Source organism: Pteropus medius, unplaced genomic scaffold (genome assembly GCF_902729225.1).
Source record: "Pteropus medius unplaced genomic scaffold, Ma_sr-lr_union100, whole genome shotgun sequence".
NCBI lineage: Eukaryota > Metazoa > Chordata > Mammalia > Chiroptera > Pteropodidae > Pteropus > Pteropus medius.
The window spans coordinates 5,155,436-5,176,882 of NW_024342470.1; the positions used below are offsets into that span (position 1 = coordinate 5,155,436).

Sequence of the window (21,447 nt, forward strand, 5' to 3'; positions counted from 1 at the left end):
AAAATGAATTAAACGGTATTTAAAAAAACAATATATTGCATATCTCCATAAAGATACCCACATAGAACTCTGATTTCAATTCAAGTATCTACCAAGAAGAGATTATATAATTAAGGCAAAACACATAAGAAACAAGGACTTACCAGGATAGCTCGAAATACAGTGGAGCCAATCCCCTCTGCCACCTCATACTCTCCCTTCTCATTGGGACGTGTAAAGTTATGTTCTCTGCCAGATCCAAACATCCTATAAGAGCAAATAATTAAGAAATATATCAATAGGATACTTTCTTCAAAAGGGAAAATTGATTTCTTGTACAAAACTAAAAAGGAATTATAATTTAAGCATTAAATTATATCATTAAATTAGTTCAAGAATTTTTATCAGAAACTTATTCTGGTAAATGTAACAAAGGAATATTTAAAATATTCTCTTTTTGATGGGAGGGAACAGTAGTATAGATTCCCTTTAAACAAACAAAATCAACTGATAAAATTCAGAAGCTAAAGAACTTTCCAGCCCCATCTTCTCAAGGAAAAAAATCAATCAATCTAGGGGAAAAGGTGACTTATACCAATCTTACCAGGAATTTTTAAAAAAAGGAAAAGTCAAACTATATTATTTGTGCCTTTTCCTTAAAACTTTCTTCTTCATTTCAAAGTTAGTGCTATAATGAAGCAATACAGTAATCTAAAGTAGGAAAAAGTAAGACAGTATAATAAGCACGTTAGTTGTTTCACTTTTCACAATCCACAAATACAGGAAATCTTGCTCAAAATTCTTACACCTGCTTTCCAGAACTGAAAAACAAGCTAACAAATGCTGGGGCAGAGAGGAGTGAAGAAGAAAATGAAAAGTTTAAATAAATAAGTAAAGATCTCTTAATATTAATTTTTCATTAAAAAAATACAAATAGACATTTTTTCAGGTCATATTGTTGACCCCTGAACAGTAACCATTTAGGAAAGAGGCAATTTGCAAAATATGTCCTTCAAAACGAAAAGTTTAATACATTACTCCCAAGAAAATTTTTAAATTGTGATTAAAGGAAGTAGAACCTCCTCCAAAAACATCTAGTCCAGAGATTCCCAGATATGGGCATTGCACTGACCACAAAATTTCAGAACAAATTTGGGAGGCTGCCACAGGGTTGCCACTATTTGATTTTCATAAGTTAGGGTATTATGTACCATTTGCTTATCACGTCTTTTCATAAGACAGGGTATTCTAACAAAAAAAAATTAGGAGGATATAATTGCTGAAAAAATGACAGTCCTTAAAATTGTACTTAACTACATGAAAAAAAAAAAAGTAGAACCTCTGAATCCTATACCACCATTCCTAAAGTAAACATGGCTGATCTAAGAATTCTACTCAATAATTTCCCAATTTAAATGGTTTCTCCTTTGTTATAACAAAGAAATCTCTAAAGAACAAAGCTTTTTTATTTGTTTCTTAAAGAATGCCAACTGCTTTTTACAGTTCTCATGAATAATTTACATCCCCAAAAATATGCTTTAGCCAAATGACATAGAAGGAAGCCTTCATTGATATAAAAAATACAGTCTTTCAGGAATCACAAATGTCATGCAATTTTCTCAAATACTTAAACTTTTTACAAAAGGAGTGTGCTATACTTTTCAGATCAATCCGTTTTTTTGTTTTTTGAGTTTTTTTGGAAAATGCAGCCTAACAGCTGGAGCAAAATATCAAATATCTACTTTTTAACTGTGTTTCCTTCAAGTTTAGGTAAAAAATAAAGTATTACAGTGTCAAGTCATCCTCCTAATAGCTTCCATCAATAGTCTTCCCCTATGCTACTAAAAATACATAAAAGCCTATAGTTCACGTATTTTTTCCCTCACAGATGCAAAACCAATATTAAATATATATATATATATACTCAAAATGTATAGTATCATATACTAGCATTTATTTTTGTATTCAGAGACACACACACAGAGGCATCCCAAATACTCATATGTAACCTAAAAAAATTTTTTTACCTTATGGAAGCTTCTACTTCATACATATATGCTCCTTCATTTTATATTCAAGTGAACAGAAAGATACTAATTTTATAATTAAAAGGTATTTGATCCTAGTTTTCAACACACTGAAAAATCAATCTATATTGTCTATATCATTCTTAGACTGCAGCTCCCAACTACAAACTTAACATTAATCTGTTACTCTAGATGAGCACAGACTGGAAGATAACTATTAATCTCTCCATTCTACTAACTACTTGTTAATCACATTCCCTTTTTCAAGTATCTATATCAAACTGACAACTCACACTGACTTTTCAGCTAACCGAACTGTTGGGTCCTTTCTTTTAAACAAGACTGGCACTTGCTGTATTTAATGACTGATTTCTGCTGTATGTGTCGGGATTTTTTTTTTTTTCCTTTAAACAAGACTGATACCTGCTATATTTGATAGCCCCAAGTAAAGGAAACATTATCACTGTTAAATTCACCTATTTAGATGCAATCTACAGGCTGTGGTTTTGGCCTGTAGAGATCTTTTAGTATTCTGTCTTCATTAACTAATATATTTACTATTACTACTGGTAAAGCAAAGATCCTTAGAAATAAAATCAATTTCAAGATCTGACTCTACCACTTTCTAGCTGTATAAACTTGAACAAGTTACTTAACGTTCAAAAGCTCAGTTCTTTCGTCTGTAAAATAGGAAAACTACATTCCAATGAGAATTACTGTTACAAAAAAAAATTTAAAAACTTTAACGAAAAATAATGTGAAAGTGCTTTATAAGTAATAATACAAAGAACTGCAATAATACAAACCTGCCCAACATTGTATTTGGCTGTGCAGTAAAAATGGATGGGTCTACAACGAATCTAGTGTTATCCACTATTAGCGTCACTCGTTCTGACGTTCGTACATTCCGAGCTCCTTCTTTTACATTTTCATATACAAACACCATCTCCCCAGACATCTTACAGTTACCCTCTGAACTTGACTGACTACTGTTTCTGCTGCTGTTCCCAGCACTGCTACTGGAACCATTTGGAGATGCTTTTTGAGGACGAGGACTGCTTGGACGAGAGGAACTGTGATCTTTTTCTCGTTCTGAAATAAAGATGTTAGCAAACAAAGTTATGCTAATTTCCTTTTAAAAAAATTCAAGGTCCATATATAGCTTTTTTAAAATTTTCATATAGAAAAGTTGTTTTAAATCATAGCATTCCTGCTTTTTTATCTCAACATTTTCACAGAACACCATAAATATTCATTTATTTCCCAGGAATAAAACCTAAAAGCATCAAAATGTTTTCCAAAATATTTAACCTTTGTAGGCTTTTAAAAAGATGTATGGCTTACTAATGTTGGCCAAGACTAAGACCAAAATTAAAGTAAATTTTACGTTATTACTCTATTTAAAAATGTATAGAAACCCAAGGAACAGAATCACAAGTCAAATAAGTAAGCATTGAAAGTTAGTAAAAGATTAATAAGAATACCAATTTAAACTCTCCTAAATGCTAAAAGTATGCTATTCTGAGAACACAAAGTAAAAATTTTAGAATCTGTGTTGATAAGGGCATTTCAAAACCAGCAATTTAACTCACATAAGGAAGGTCCTAAATAAAAGAATTCACTAAGGACAGAAGTATTTATTTTTTCGAATGACTTTTAACGTCTACCAAAGTGGCTTTAATAGCTGATGATATATTACTTTCTTTTCTTTCTCACTTTCATTGAATAAAGAGCACTGCTACAAATTTTAGAGGATCACGTAATTATCATCTCTAATTTTAATAGGTAGGAAATACTATTAAAATTCAGAACTTTTTTTAGATGTTCCAATATTCTACAAAAGGGAAATTAAAAGTAAGATTTTGTGATTAAGTTTCCTTTAGGGGCTAGATCACTAAATTTTAAAGGTGACCTAAAAATGTACCTCTACCTCATCAGTTTCATCAGCTTTTGCCAAATTCCTCCATGACTCAGGCTACTTAGAACACTCTGTACAGCTTTACTGATTATATAATTAGATTTGCAGTATCTCCAGAGATACTCTGACACCTCTCTTTTATTGCCTGTTTCCACAATGCTGGTAGCAAAATTTACTAAAGTAATACTTTATTATATCCTCCTATTATCTTCCCATATACTGAACAAACTATAATCTTTTATTTACACTTTTGTTGATTTTTGGCTTATCAGTAGCAGTCTGACTTTAAGGACCTACTTAGATATTGACAATTTCTATATATATTTAGACCTTAATATAAATGACTTTGATTTATAACAATCAGAAACTACCTCATACAGTATAGTATGTCAAGGTATTTAAAATATTTAGCCCTTTCCCCAGTGGAAAATGAAAATCAGCAAGTTCACATTGCTTATATAATCCTCTGCCTCAGACTAATGCTTTACAGTCATACAATGTATTTACCTGGGGTAATATAATAGTGTTCATTTATAGTAATGTGTAGGAAGAAAAAGACGTGAGCAAGTTGCCAAGAAGCAAAACACTTCATACCTACCCTTTCATCTTCTATTTTTATTATTAGAAATACTGTCAAAAATCAAAATAAATTACTCCCTGATGGCTATTCTAGTATTCACTTCCTTTTCTTTCAGGATGATTAACCAAGGATTCCTATCAATTTTCTTTTATTGATAGTAAATTTATTATAGATATTATTGATATTTACAGTAAATTTATTGATAGTATTTATTACAATCATTTAAACTACTTTAAACCACTGTTATATCTCATATGATAAAAATCAACTTGAAAAAATTTGTATATCTACATGTCACAATTATAAAGGCTTTTCAAACTAATTCTTTTATAAGACTTTTTAAGAGTCTTAAAAATAATTCATTTTTAAGTTTCATATAATAAGCTGTTTTTTTCACAGCAAGAACCAAGCTAAGCTAAAACAGGAGCAACTGTTAGGTTCACCAAAGGAGGAACACACAAGGTCAAAGGGATTAAGCAAGGTTTATTGTAGCAGAGTGACAGTCGGGCTGAGCCAAAGATGGCATCAGCCCCAAATGTGAGGGGACCTAAAATTTATACGGGGCTTGAGGTGGGCTTTTTCAGTGGAAATATTTTGGGTGGGTAAATTGAGGAAGGGAGGAAAGTCTGGTGAAACGGGAGGTGAGCATGTAGTGTTGCCAACCCAGACATTGCAAGGTCCGGTTCCCACACAAAAGGTAAGGGAGGAGAGTCTGGTTCCCACGCTATGGGGGTAAGGGATAGGGCCCTCCGGGACCTAACAGCAACTGAATAAAAGTAAAAAGTTAAGTATATTCTGAAGTATTAAGCACAATCCATTGTCATTACTACTTTAAAAAGGTAATGCATGCTTTAAAAAATTGTTGGGAAAGTTAGTTGATTTACCTACCAACATGGTGCTGTCTTGTTGGAGAAGTGACATTTCTAATACAAGGAGTGAGTTGTGATTCTGTTCTTTCATGAGATGAATCTCGTGATCTGTCACTTGACCTTCGTCTATCTCTTGATCTCTCATGTCCTCCACTAGCACCATGTAGACTCATTTTGGTGTGGTCGACAACTCCTTTAGCAATACGTGAGGGAGTACTGATAAATTACAAAAGAAAATTAACCATAAAACATGAGACACAAACAGTTTAAACAAAACCAATTAACATAAAACTACTAATATTTTGAAGGGCAAGAATCAAATGATACTTTACATTTCTGAAACCTAATTTACCTCAAACCTGTAGGTGTTATAAATTCAGGGGCCTATGTCTTTAAAGATCACATAAATCCAACACAGTTTTTTTAAGGATGAGAAAAGTAAAGCCCAGAAAGATTAACTGACTTTTGAGTAAGTAGTAGCAGTAATACTACTAGTATCTGTACTAGTGGTTGTAACCACCCAGATCTCCTCAATATTACTCAAATGTTCTATTGATTTCTTTGATTGTCGGGGATGGCGGGGAGAAGAGGGAAAGAGCACCAGCTTCTGGAACTCTTAAAAAGCTGAGGGAGCGGGCAAAGTAAATGGCCTCCCTGTCAAATATATAAAATAAGTCTACATGCTAACTTCAATCAACTAACTCATTTGATTTTGATTGAACTCTTTTCAAAATTTTTAAAAACATTTCTCTAAAAAGCTTAACTGCACTGACTATGTAAAGTCACAGAATTTAAAATTTTAAGACATCGTATGTAAATTTACACATGAAATGTGAATAATGGAGAATGATAATGAAAATAGTCTAGTTGACAGAATTCATTCACACAATTATTTATTAAGTTATTGGTACTATGTGTGCAATGCTGTGCTACATGATAGCAGAGAAGCTCCCTCAAGAAGCTTGATTTAAGTGTAGCAGTAAAACATGAATATGTAGAAATTTCAACAATTCAAGAGTTATCCCAAATTCAAATGTAAAATGACTAAATGTAGCTCAAATACATATATAACAAGTGAGTGATAAATGCTTTAAGATCTCAGAGGAAGAAGAAGACACCACCGTAGATTAAGGTCAGTCACCGGTGAACCAGGCACTGACAAATAGATAAGATTTTAATAATCAAAATACATTGCAGTAGGAAAACTGACAAACAAAAATGAGAGCGCCAGACCTCAGGCATTTTGGAAATTTACAATTTTAGCATATGCCATAGTTTATGGTTTAAAAACATTAAAGTGTTTTATATAAAACCGAAGAAATAAAAGGAACTTTATGGCTTTAGAGTAATAAAGACTTAGAATCAAATCGTCCTTTAATACATGAATGCTCAAAATGCTGAATATTACTTAACATTTTGGAAGCTTAGTTTCCTCATTTTTTAAATAAAAGATGAGAAAAGTAAAGCCCAGAAAGATTAACTTTTTGAGTAAGTTAATCTTTACTTTATAAACTTAATATTAGGATTAAATAAATAAAGTATAAGTAGGCTGACTAGCAATGTACCCAGGACAGTAGAATCACCCAGTAAATATTAGTTTGTTTAGTTATGACAGATGAGGATATTAAAGTTCAAAATTACAAGACTTGCTCAGAGTCACATAGTATTTAGTGTGTATGCTAATAATAATGCAACCTAAGTCTTTTGATTCATTCCAGTACCCTTTCTATATTATTACCCTGCTCTCCTTCACTGAAATTATTTAAAATTTAATCTTCCTGATGATTCAGTTTTAAATCCTGCAGCGCTTCAAGGTCATCTCCTCTGTTGGCTTATTAGTTATAATACTAGTTTTGCTATTTTAGTGGTTTGCTACGTTATGAAAATCAGTTATCACCTCACTGTAACAGACTACGAAGACAAAAGATAGGGCTGACTTGTATTTACCCTAAGAGTTACTTCTAGAGAAATAAAGGCAACCAAACTATCAGCCTTTATCAGTCACTGTCTCTTATAAACCTACAGAAAAGAAAAATTCTATTCCTACCTTTTTCTAGTGAAAAAGATCAGAGTAGGATTGCATCTTTAGAACATAATCTTTCTCTTCAAACAGAACAAATTAAAAGATCTTAATGCATTTATGTTAAAAACCTTACATCAGAAACAATAGATTTTCTGATTCAAGTCCTAAAGTAGAAAAAAGAAAGGAATCTATACAAATAGATCAAGAATAATATATTTAAAAAATAACTCCTAAGATTATTCTGGCTGCTAAGTTACAAAAATGTGCTAAGCACATTTTCTAAATATGAATCTAATTAATAATTTAATGCACAATGTACAAATACAACTACAACCAAGGCAAATGCAGGATAAATGTTCAGTTTGAGTAAAGGCCAAGCAAACTCATCAAAAAAATGTTTCCACCAGACATCTCTGTAGCTGAAACATGAAATGCTGGTAAGCATTCTGTTGAAATACTGGCTTCACTTCTAAACTGTTTAGATTTAAATGTAAAAGATATTATAATATACTTCCTTCCTTTACTTTCATTCCCACATGAGAGATACTCTGAATCAGACCTTCAAAATCAGATGTCATGAAAGACTAATTATGTCCTACTCTATTTAATTAAATAATTTTAGATCGGGAAAGCACTCTTAGGGTAAAAATAATTAATGTGCGCAAAATAAAATGAGGACAAGCAGGTTCAGAGGAGATAATTCTGCTTCATGCTGCATTTAAAAGAATTTGTGATATATAAATTGAGGACAGGTAAGGAGATGAAAAGTACATTAGCTCTCAAATCTAGCCACGACAAAGTAATAAGGACTGAATTTACTTTCCTTTCTAAAACAAGTTCCCAAGATGGATGAAATATATGAAACAATGGTTTGCAAGACACAGTACATCATGCAAAGAGAGTGATCCTTGAAAGATGGAAAACAAATGAGATAAGCCTAACAACTGCCCGAATTATTAACCTGAGAGAGTTTCCAGAGTAAACACAAGGAGGTGAAACCATGGCAAAATCTGGTGAACTCTGAGTTAAGAATATGGAGCTGAGAGGTTGGGCACAATAGATGGCTAGAGTTAGGAAAGAGTACTAGAGAGGGGAAATTAACTCAAAGGATTAGAGGAGAAGATGCCCAGGATCACATAGGGCCTGTTCCTCTCAGTCAGGCTGGAAAATCTCATAAACCTCATAGGGGCACTGGGGTGAGATTCTGAAAGGTCTTGGCTCTGCAACGGGAAATAATTGGAGCACTACCATAGTCACAGCTAATAAATCTTAACAGCAAGACCTGAAAGACTCAAATTGTTCCAAGTAACTAAAGTGAACCAAACTAAAACAAAGTTCAAGAATATTTATTATACAAATACAAAAATATCCAGCAACCAAACAAGATAAAATTCACAATGTATAGCATCCAATAAAAAATTATCAGGCACAGCCGCTATGGAAAACAGTATGGAGGTTCCTCAAAAAAAAAAAAAAAAAAAATAGCTATACCTTTTGGCCCAGCAATTGCACTTCTGGGTATTTATCCAAAGAAAACCAAAACAATCATTGCACTCCAATATTCATGGCAGCACAATTAACAATAGCCAAGATATGGAAGCAACCTAAATGCCCATCAACAGATGATTAAATAAATTATGGTTCATATATACAATGGAATATTACTTAGCCATTTAAAAAAAGTGAAATCTTATCATTTGCAATGACATGGATGGATCTACAGGTTATTATGCTGAGTGAAATGTCAGACAGAGAAAGATAGATACCATATGATTTCACTTATATGCGGTATCTAAGGAACAAAAGAAACAAACTAATCAAAAACAGACTCACAAATATAGTGGACAATTTAGTGACAGACAGAGGGGAGAGTGGTTGAGAGGCTGGGAGAATGGAGTGAAGGGTTAAAGAAGTACAAATTAGTAGTAGATAGTTGGGCACAGGGAGCATGGAAGAAGGAATGTAGTTAGCGTTAATATGATGGCTAAGTGGAGGGCCAGGGGAGGGAGGGAGCAATTGGAGGATTGTTTTATGAACATTATAGATGTCTAACTAATATACTGTATATTTGAAACTAATTTAAATAAATAAACTTATTTTTTAAAATTATCAGGCATACGAAGCTGCAGGAAAACATAACCTATAAGGGGGGAAAAAAACGTCAACCAAATCAACCCAAAACTGACACACATCTTAGAATTAGAAACGAAGACAATTAAAACAGTCAGTATAACCATATTCCTCCAAAAAATTACGTAGAGATACACAAGATCAAAAAAAAAGATTCAAATCAAGCTTCCAGAGATAAAAATGACGATGTCTGAGATGAAAAATACACTGAATGAAACTAATGAAGATTACACATTATAAAAGAAAATATTCACGAATCTGAAGACACAGCAATAGGAAATAATGCAAAATGAAACACGAAAACTAGACAAATAGAGCACGAGTGAGCTGTGGATCAACTTTAAGTGTCATAATATAAGAATAAAAAATGGAGTCCATAAAGGAAGAGAGGTGGAGAAGACAAAAAATATTTGAAGAAATCAGGTCTTAAAATGTAATGAAAAACTACAAACCTATAGATGCAATATGCACAACAAATTCCAAACATATTTTATGAAAAAATAAAATATAAAAATGAAGCAAAACAAACCAAAAAACCTGTCAATCTTCATGTTATATCCAGTAAAAACATCTTTCAAAAATAATGGGAAAATGCATTTTCAGACACACAAAAAGAGATAAATTCATCATGAGCACACTTCCACTATAAGAAAAATTAAAGGAAGCCTGTCAGGCAAAAGAAAAAATAATGTCGGATGAAAATATGAATCTACACAAAGGAATTAAGAACATTGAAAATAGTAGCTACATGGGAAAATATATCATTTTTTTCTGTTGTTTAAATATCTTTAAAATATTAGTTTAAACAATATTTATAAAAGATATCTATGGAAAACCTAGAGCCAATATCACACTTAGTAGTCAAAGACCAAATGCTCTCCTGATATCACTGTTAAGAGAATAAAACCATATATCTGATAAAGGACTTGTATCGAGAATATATATAAAGAACTCTCAAAGAAATGAGCAAAAGATTTAAGGTATACAAAAAAAATACATGAAAGATGCTAAATATCATTAGTCATTAAGGAAATACAAATTAAAACCATAATGTGACACCATTTCACATCTATCTGAATGGCTAAATAAAAAGACTGACAATATCTAGTGTTGGTGAATATGTATATGAAATAGAACTCTTACATACTAAGGTAAAATGGTACCACCAGTTTGGAAACAGTTTCAGAAAATAACTTGACAGTTTCTTAAAAAGTTAAAAATACACTAGCCAATATAATCCAGCCATTCTATTTTAGGTATTCACCCAAAAGAAATAAAAGCATGTGTCTGTGAAAAGATGCAAGCATTGTTAGTAGCTTTATTTGTAATAGCCCTAAATTGGAAACAACCTAAATGTCTATGAACAGGTGATTGGATAAACAATTTGTGCTATATTCTTACAATAGAACACTATTCAATAATAAAAAGGAATGAACTACTGATACAAATTAACATGGATCAAGCTCAAAATAACTATGCTGAGTGTAAAAAGCCAAATACTCTCCCCTGTCAAAAAAGGGTACATTTATATCAAATTCTAGGAAATACAAACTAATGAATAGTGTCAGAAAACAGACTGGTGGTTGTCTGGACATGGAGTACTGGAGTTGGAAGGGGCAGAAGGGTTACAGAGGACCCCAAGAAAACTTTTGAGTGTGACAGATATATTCATTACCTTGATTGTTGCAAGGTTTCATGAGTGCATACAAAGGTCACAACTTACCAAACTATACTCCAGAATTGGCCGCTTGGCCAAAACACAGCGTGCTTAAGGCTACCCTCCCAGGGAACTGCTACTTAGCCATAGGAATTACATTTAATAAAGTCATGCCTTTTTTCTCCTAATAGTTAATCTTTTCCTCTCGTGTTTTTAACAGAATTCACTAAGCGATCTTTCACCAACCTACACGGATTCTTGCATCTTCCTCTTGTAACATGTTCATGTTCTCATGAAACCAAAAGCATTTCTACAATCAGATTAAAAACAACTACCCTCTCCAACTGGTCTCCTTGAAAATTTCACAAATCAATATTTATTACTCAATAAAGTTATTACCTAAACCTTAATCGTGAATCTGCTAAGATTTTAACAACTAAGGTACATCATTTCCACCACCCCTAGTTATGTAAATAAACCCACCTTAAACATATACTCTTATTACCAAATCTCTCATACACAGCTGGTGGGATTTTAAATAGGTACAGCAACTATGGAAAACAGCATGGAGGTTCCTCAAAAACTTAAAAATAGAACTATCATATGACCCAGCAATTTCACTTCTGGGTATTTACTTGAAGAAATCCAAAACACTAATTTGAAAAGATATATGTACCCCTATCTTCAATGCAGCATTATTTACAATAGCCAAGGTATAAAAGCAACCTAAGTGTCCATGGATAGATAAATGGATAAAGATGTGATACACACATACAATGAAATGTTACTTAGCCATAAAAAAGAATGAAATCTCACCATTTGTAACAATATGAATAGACCTAGAAGGTATTAACTAAGTGAAAGAAACCAGAGAAAAACAAATACTATATGATTTCACTTATATGTGGACTCTAAAAAACAAACTAAACAAACAAAACATAAACAAACTCATAAATACAGAGAACAAACTGGTGGTCACCAGGTGAGAGGGCGATTGGAAGGATGAGTGAAAAAGACATATGAAAAAGGTGACAAACTGGCAGATACAAAATAGTGACAGGGATGTAAAGTACAGCCCAGGGAATATAGTCAAACTATTGTAATAACTACATATGGTGTCAGATGGGTACTAGACTCATCAAGGTGATCACTTCATAAGCTATATAAATGTCACTGTATTGTAAACCTGAAACTAATATAATATTGTATGTCAACGGTAATTAAAAAATAAATTTTAAAAAAGAAAAAGAGAACTACAAATACATGCAGCAATGTGAATGGATCTCAAAGGCATTATGCTAAATTAAAAAAAAAAAAATCCCAAAAGTTTACATACTATCAGATTCTATTTACAGAATATTCTCAAAATGAGAGAAATACAGTGATGGAGAACAAATCAAGGGTTGCCAAAAGTTAGGGATGGGGAAAGGGTGTGACTCTTAAAGGGAGGCATGATGTACTTTCTTTGTGGTGATGGAACAGTTCTGTATGCTGTTTGTGGTGGTAGTTACACAAATGTATATATGATATCATAGAATATATACCAGAAAAAAGTGCATATAAAAACTGATGTCTATAGTTTATAGTATTGTACTAAGGTCAATTTCCTGGTTTGATAATGTACTACATTTATGTGAGATGTTATCACTGAGGGAAGCTGAGTAAAGAGTACTCAGAAACTCACTTTTGCAATTTCTTGCAAATCTAAAATTATTTCACAATAAAAAGTTTAACAAACATAATTTTAAAAAGCAATAGACAATGTAGAGACAAAAAAAAGCAAAACAATAAACTCAGTGATATAAAAGGTACTATACCCATAAAACAAAGACAAGGATGCTATTTTTTTTTTAATTTAGAGAATGAGAAAGTTGAGAAGAAATTCAAAACACAATGGCATAAATTTTTAAAAGAATGAAAAGAAAAATTGGGAATAAAAGGACAAAGAAATGAAAAATAAGAAGAAAAGAATGAGGAAATTAGAGGATTATTGAAGGAGGTCAACATTTAACTAATATGTTTCAGAAAGAACAAAGGGAAGTAAATTATCAAAGAAAAAATACATGAAAAATTTCCAGAAGTAACTGGTATTACTAGAACTGCTGCTCTGACAGAAGTTATTATCAAATATACTAAAACATTAAAAATATAATTTAAATACAAATATATGTAAATATCAATAAAATGTAAAATATATACAAGTGAATGAAACTTATGTATCTTTATGTATCTTATGTATCTTTATGTAGTATACACATGGCCAACCTTACAGCATTTAAGTCCTTATTTATTTTTAAACATTTTCAGCAACTAACATAACCTGGTGCATCTTATTAATGTTTATTGAATTAAGCTGAAATTTCAGGGTATTTATAACATCTAACTATTTCCCTTTGGCAACTGTTTATTCCTTGTCACATACTAACATATGTATGTGTAGAGACACAGATACAGCTTTATGGTTTACAAGGTGTTTTAAACATATAATCAAGCTTAGAATTCACAAACTATGGCCAAGGGGCCAAATTCAACCCTTTAGCTATTCTATAAATAGCTTTATTAGAATATAACCATGTTCCTTCATTTATATATTGTTTATGGCTGCTTTCATGCTAGTAGCAAAACTGAGTAGTTGCGACAGAAACTGTGTATAGCCCACACAGCCAAAAATATTTACTATCCAGCCCTTTACAGAAAATGTCTGCCAATCCTCAGGGATGTCAGTAACTGTGATGACATAAGAAATGCTGTCAAACTTCTAAATCTATTATCAACAGAAGAAATGCAAATTTCTCTCATCTTTTCTCCTTTCTGTCAATTAGCCTTTCCTATAAGCTTTTTTGTTCTGTTTAATATACTAGGTCAGTTTCCCAAGGAACAAAAGCTAATTACTGAAAAAGGCAGTTCTCAACTGAGGGATGCGCTATGCTCTCAAAGGTCACCTGAACGTCTTTTTTTGATGCATTTATTCCATAGAAATATTTTAAGAAATACTTAATCCCAGATTACCCCACCTAAAGACCATTTTAGCAACAAATATAGCCAAGAATAGTTCTAATACTAGTCCTAAATCCAGACATATTTCTCTTCTTCCTACAATCCCATTGTCAGATATGTCAGCAACTCCAGTGAGAAACAGCAGCAGCGGCAAGAGTTTGATGTACTGCTATATGACTGTTCTAAAAGCATCTTTAAAATCAAATTGTAGAGTCTACAGCCATGCCATCCTGAACAAGCCCGATCCCGTCTGATCTCGGAAGCTAAGCAGGGTCGGGCCTGGTTAGTACTTGGATGGGAGACCACCTAGGAAGACCAGATGCTGCAGGCATAATAAATAAAAAATAAAGGATTGTAAGCTGACAAAGTCCTTGCAATCTGTGAGGTCAACCAAAGGTTGCCTTGCCCAGAATAAAAATAAAATAAAATAAAATAAATAAATAAAAATTAAAAAATCAAATGGTAGACCTAGACATCGAAATTTTGACAGAAATATATCCCTTAGTAGCCAAACTTTAACATTTTACTATCAAGGTAAAAGTTCTGCCAACTGATAAAAATAAATTTCATGTAAAGAGTATAGAGCAGGAGGTTTCGTTTGCTTTTAATAATCAAAAATATCTATTACCTTGTTTCCGGCTTTTGAACTTTAATAAACAAAGGTGTTGCTAGGCAAGCACCTCTACAAATTGAAGAGTCTCTGAATTGAAGCTGTAATATTTAATTCATTATACTGCTAACTTTTTTAGTTCTAAAAAAATTACAGTTTTAAATCATCAGTAAGTATTCAAGTGCTTGCAATATACAATAACTAAAATAACTATAATAACAAAATATTCTTATCCCCTCCCCAGCAATTCAACTCTATCAAATATTCACTGAACACCTATCACATGCTACTTACTATTCTAGTTCTGGTGGATATAACCAAGACAGTCTCTGCCTTCAAAATTAATACATTCTGTTAGAGAAAAAACATAGAACATATAAAATAAATACGTTAAATGTCATATGGTGATAAATGCTGCAAGGTAAAATAAAGCAGGGTAAAAAGGACAGAGCCATGGTTTTGAGGTGAGAGGTTCTATTTTACAAAGAGTGGTCAAGGTAGGACTCTGATGAGACAATGTCTGAGCAAAGACCCAAGGAAGTAAGAAACAGAACTATAAGAACATACGAGGGAAGAACAGGTACAAAGGCCTTGGGCAAGAGTAATCTTTGGTTTTTTCAAGGCAATCAAAAAGGCCAGGATAACTGGAGCACAAAATGCAAGAATAGTATTAAAAGATGAGCTCAGAGAGACAAGACAAAAACCAGATCATGAAGGGCCTCGAAGGAATGTTTAAAGGGTTTCTGCTTTTGATCTGAGTGAAATAGGTACCAGTGAAGTACGAATTACTTGATCTAATGTATGTTAGATCAAGTGGACAATAGAAAAAGGGGGCAAAGGTAAAATTCAAGTGACCATTTCAGAGGCAATTGAAAATCCAGGTAAAAGTTAAAAGTGACTTGGACCAGGGTTGTAGCAATGGTATGTGGTAGAGGGCACGAGACTACATAATGAAGAACAAGACTTTGGAATTTGACAGATTAAATGTAAGAGACGAGAGAAGGGAGTGATGGATGACTATGATTTTGGCCTGAGCAACCTAAAAAAAGGAAGTTCCATTTTACTTAATAAGAATGAGAGTAAAATACTTAACATTCTTCTCAAGTAACTTTCTACCATGGAAAATAATAAAGTATTTCTTAAAAACAGCTAACCACTATTAATAATTGTGCAGATCTAAATTAATAGTCAAATATATTTTAGATCTACTGATTGGTCATTCAACAAATGTTTACTAAATGATATTTTGTGCCAGTTACTGTTCTGGGTGTGGTTCATGATTGAGAATAGTATTATATGCATACACAACCGAGTACTTAAATGGTGCTTTAAAAATTATAATTATTTTTAAAAACCTTTTGGAGCATCTTTTGTATTTATTATTCAAGGGAGAAAAGAAAATCCAACCCATGGAAAAAAACATATGAAGTACAAATAAACAATTTCGTTTTAGAAATATTTATCAGATGATTATGATTATTTTAACAAATTAGTTTCACAAAGTTGATTTCTATAAAGCTATTACAGCTATCTCACAATCACTCGTACTTCCAAATGGCCTTTTTAAAACATAAACTGACTTGTTCTACTAAATTCCCTCCCCTATGCCTCATACTAAAATTTTAAGCATTAAACGAATTAAAATTAAAATTCTAAGTTACACTGTAATTAGATTGATAAAATTAAAGAATAAGGGAATATGCATCAGAGGCCCTTTGATATTTGTCATTCAGTATTCCTAACTCTTCTCAGAAATACCTACAGAAACACAAGAATCTAACTTTAGGAAAATTCTCTTAGAAAATCAGTCCAAACACCTATCTAATTTCTGAATCTCATTTACAAAGTCCCCATGAATTGGCTGACATATTGCTGTAATAACAGGGAAGAAAACTGGTTATTTTCTTTTTAACAGTTTTGTTCTATCTTTTTGAAAGCTCTGACTCAGTTTTTTCTTAATATGAAAGCTTAGTACGGCCACTATGGAAAACAGTCTGGAGGTTTCTCAAAAATTAAAAATGGATATACCTTTTGACCCAGCAATTGCACTTCTGGGTATTGTGCAACTGCTGGGTCAAAAGGTATATCCATTTTTAATGAAATCCGAAACAATAATTCGTAAAGATCTATGCACCCCTACGTTCATGGCAGCACAATTTATAATAGCCAAGATATGGAAGCAACCTAAATACCCATCGACAGATGATTGGATAAGAAGTTATAGTTCATATATACAATGGAATATTACTCAGCCATTAAAAAAAAAATGAAATCCTACCATTTGCAACAACATGGATGGACCTAGAGGTTATTACGCTGAGTGAAGTAAGTCAGACAGAGAAAGATAAATACCATATGATTTCACTTATGTGTGGAATCTAAGGAATAAAAACAACAAATTGAAAACAGATTTACAAATATAGAGGACAATCTGGTGATGGCAAGAGGGGAGGGGATTGGGAGGATGGGAGAATGGGGTGAAGTGCTAAAGTACAAATTAGTAGTTGATAGACAGTCACGATGATGGGGAACATAGCATAGGGAATGTAGTCAGCATTAATGTAATGGCTAGGTGGCGAGCCAGAGGAGAGAAAGAGCAATTATAGGGGGATCATTTTATAAACTATATAAATGTCTAACCAATGTACTGTATACTTGAAAATAATAATAAAATTAAATTAAAAAAATAATTTAAAAAGTTTAGTTAAAACTTTTTACCTGACACTAGTTTCAGGGTTTTGGAATAGTTAATTCTTTGTTGTGGGGAGCTGTCCTCTGCATTAAAGGATGTTTAGCAGCATCCCTGGCTTCCACCTACTAGATGCTAGTAGTACTACTTCCCTCAGTTGTAACAACCAAAAATGTGTTCAGATACTGCAAGTGCCCAATGAGGAATAAAACTACTCTTCTAATTGAAAACCACTGCCCCTAGCTCTATCCAGTAGGACCAAATAACGACACCAACATTTGAGCATTTATTTAGTACATGCCAGGCACAATTCTGAGCACTTTGCATATATTTTCATTTAATCCTCAAAACCATCCCAGTTTTACAGTTGAGAAAATGGAAATTTAGAAGCTAAGCAAGTTGCCTAAAATCATATAGCTAATTAAATGGCAGGTCTGAGATGTGATCTAAGGAGTTTGATTTCAAGGCTCACACTTTTAACCTCAAACAATTCTGACTCAAACCAAGTCTAACTTCTTTTCCAAATGATAATTCTTCATATGTTTAAAGACAGCTCCTACTGTGAGATTCCTTAATATCTACCAGAGCTGCCCACCAAAATCTCTAAATTCTCAGTTATTTAAGCTAACAAGGCTTCCAATTTCTTCACATCCTTCCTTCTGAATATACACAAAACTAAAGACAACATACTTTGGTGCATAGCAGAGTGGCTCTAGTCTTCTTTCACATTTATTACGATGGTTTTTTGGGGAGGAATGGGACGATGGCAGATTAATCAATTGTGTTGATTAACACAATCAATTAGTGGCTAACTCAATTTTACTTCACCTTACACCCAGTGCAAAACTTCTGTTTTACATTGCTTACTGCCAAAAGCCACCCTCAGGTCTTTTCAGTACATGATGTTGTAAAGTCATGCTAACTTAATGTATATTAGTGTTTTTTAGGCCTTATGTATACTCCTAAAAAGTTCACTTAAATTTAGTCCAACATAATGAGGTCAAATCCACCTAAACAACATTATTGATTATAAAGGGAGGGGCACTTCCTCCTAGGAAAATCTGGGTGCCTCTAGGGAGGAAAAGAGGGGAATTGATGATGGGAACCCAACCAATAATGTCCACCACAGTTCGTTTCTGAGTAAAATGTAAGAAGCAACTGTTGTTAAGTAAGCGATAATGAGTCCTTCATCAAGTATATTTCCAAGTCTGTAAAGGACTCTTCTAAGAAATTCATGAAAATCAACAAGCCTTCTAATTGTAGGCTAAAGGAGAATGGGAAGAAATACAGACTGATCGGGGAACCAAAAGCTGAAATTGTCCCAGAGGTTTATATTTTTAAAACCAACCTGGAGTAGCAGCAGGAATATACATTTCTTAGATATGGTATTTTGAAGGTGCTGAAATAATGCATTTTGTTCTCATTTTTTATATCTTTATTATAAGAAAGCAACTGTTTTGCTAAATTTATAACTTATCCCAAAGATGATGTTGAACTTCAGGATTAATCTTCACCATTGCAAAAATAGGCTATCCAATCTCTTTCCTTTTATTTATTTTTTTCTCATCTCCTCCAATGGGCTTTTTTGAAATTAATTAATTTAATTGAAGAAATGATTTAATTTTTTTCCCTTCCTTCAGTTTACCTCCCCCTCCTCCCTTCCTTCTGTCTTTCTTTTTAAAAGGTTTTAAATTTCCTTGAATTTTTTATTAAAGACTTCGAATAACGTGAGCTTCCAGGTAATAAAAAACTTAAATCTGATTTTTAAATTTTGATTAAAAAATAAAATAAAAATAAAAAACAATCTAGATTCAGAGATTATTTTGGATCTTTTAGTGTATTATTTACCATCCTTCTTCTTTCATTGTTACCTATACATTTGATAATTTGCCTTCTCCAGATGAACATAAGACAAGATAAAGAACAAAGCCACTTTCCACAATAAATAAATAACCTTTGGATAGAGTCATTCAAAATCAAAACTGTGTTGATTAACACAATCGACTAGTGGCTAACTCAATTTTACTTCCTCTTACACCCAAAGATACAAAAAAAGATTTTACCAAAAACTAAGCTTCAGTCCCAATACATTATATTGCTACTAGGCTATCAACTGTATGAGAAAAATCAAAGTTGCTCTGACCATGTATTTTTAGCAAACCCATTCTGGTTTATTTTTAACCTTTTTCTTCAAGTTAGTCATAAACTATCATTTTCATTTTTTTGTTCTAAAATCTTCTACCTTTGCTAAAATCAGGCATAGAATCCACTATCTTTCAGCACTTATTATATATTCCCCTAAAACTTTTTAAGACCAAAAATAATATCAATAATTTTAAGAGTTTGCAGGCAGTTCCATCTATAACTATTAAGATATTTCAACCGGCCCAGATGACAACTCATTTAACCAGATGCATTCTTTCTCTAGCTCATGTTGGTTTTTATGTTCTTCCTAGTAGTGTTTGCTTTGTTATTATTATTATTGGTGGTAGCAGTGGTTTACTCTTCCTATTTGACAAAGAAGCTCCTAAAAAAGAGTTGAGGGATTTTTTTCTTCCCTTATTGTCCATCATTATTACTACACTTTCCTTAATTACCTCTTTTAATGTAATATAAGAAATCTTTTTGGTTGGTCTTAGCTTGTTTTTAAAATCTCAGCTTGTTTCAGCTGTCTTCCTGATTTTTCTAAAGATTTATTTTCTATACTTTATTATGGCAATCTTAGCTATTTGTTTTAAAAGCAGTGTTCCTATCTTGAAGAATTCATTGTATAACACAAATTTTTTTTTGTCTGAAAAATATCAAAATTACATTTTTACTTAACTTCCTAAAAACTTTTTTTTTGGAGAAATTTATACTGTGGAATCATGATGATCTTTTCTCTGATCAAGAATGAGAAACCTCAGATTGTTTAAATAAATTATAAAATATATAATAAATATAAAACATAAAAAATAAATATAAAATAAGAACTATGCAGTTTTTTTTCCTCCTAAGAAGAAAACATTTATTATTTTTTGATATCACCTTGCTTATTTCATTTCGATGCATTTTTTTATTTTTATTTTTTAAGAACTATGCAGTTCTTAAAAATTATGCTTTAGAAGACTATTTCAGGATATAAGGGATGTTCGTGATTAAGTTTGGGTTTTTTTTTTAAGATATGGGTTATATAACAGTATATACAGTAATATCTCAAAATCATTTTTAACTGCATGTGTGGTTTATATCTTTATATATACACAAATCGGTTATATGTAAAAATAATTAAAGTATTTTTCTTTGATCATATTTTAATTTTTATGTGCTTTTTATATATATATATCAAATCTATGTAATAAATGTGTATCACTTTTACAAAACAAGCATTATTATTTTAAAAGAATCAGCAGAACCAGAGGAAAATATTCTATAAAGTACAAGAAAAAAGGTCCAGCTTGAGATTTCTTTCATAACTCTATTATTAAAACTAGCTTAGAAAAAAAATGTCTGGATACCAAACCACAAAAAAAGCGAATGCGAGACAACACTAGTTAATCTAACCATATAAATAGGTCATGAAAACCATCAAAATGACCGTTAGAACTTTTAAAAATTAAATGGGGGAAATCACAAGGACTTCTAAAAAGATCTTATAAACTATTTATTTAAATACATTAAAAATAAAATCATTTTAAAATTTATACCCCCCAATATCACTATAAAATGAAGGATCTGTAGGATAGGGATAATAAAGACAAAAAAAAAAAAAGAGTCAAAATGTTTTAAACTGTGCTAAAATTTCCTAATTAAGTAATGTCACCTGTTAATGTTTAAAATCTCAAAGCAAGAACAATTATCTTTATTTAGAAATTCTGTCTGGTTGAAAGTCAATTTGCAATAATCCAAAAACTTATCTGGTTACTTTCTACTTCAGTGGCAGTATCTAGATCATCTATTCAAAGTCTAGGTTCTAAAAGAAACCTTTT

At 32.1% G+C, this 21,447-nt stretch overlaps 1 protein-coding gene and 1 pseudogene across 2 annotated transcripts in view; one reads left to right on the plus strand and one right to left on the minus strand.

Moving 5' to 3' along the window:
* BTBD10 (BTB domain containing 10) overlaps positions 1-21,447 on the minus strand; it is a 65,225-nt gene that overhangs the window by 15,775 nt on the left and 28,003 nt on the right. For both annotated transcript variants that reach the window (XM_039863650.1, XM_039863651.1), the window contains 3 exons: positions 5,393-5,589; positions 2,813-3,098; positions 144-246 (listed from right to left, as the gene is read on the minus strand). In XM_039863650.1, coding sequence (XP_039719584.1) covers positions 144-246; positions 2,813-3,098; positions 5,393-5,589 — 586 coding nt within the window. The remainder of the gene's footprint in view (positions 1-143; positions 247-2,812; positions 3,099-5,392; positions 5,590-21,447) is intronic.
* Positions 14,393-14,511, plus strand: LOC120603298 (uncharacterized; annotated as a pseudogene).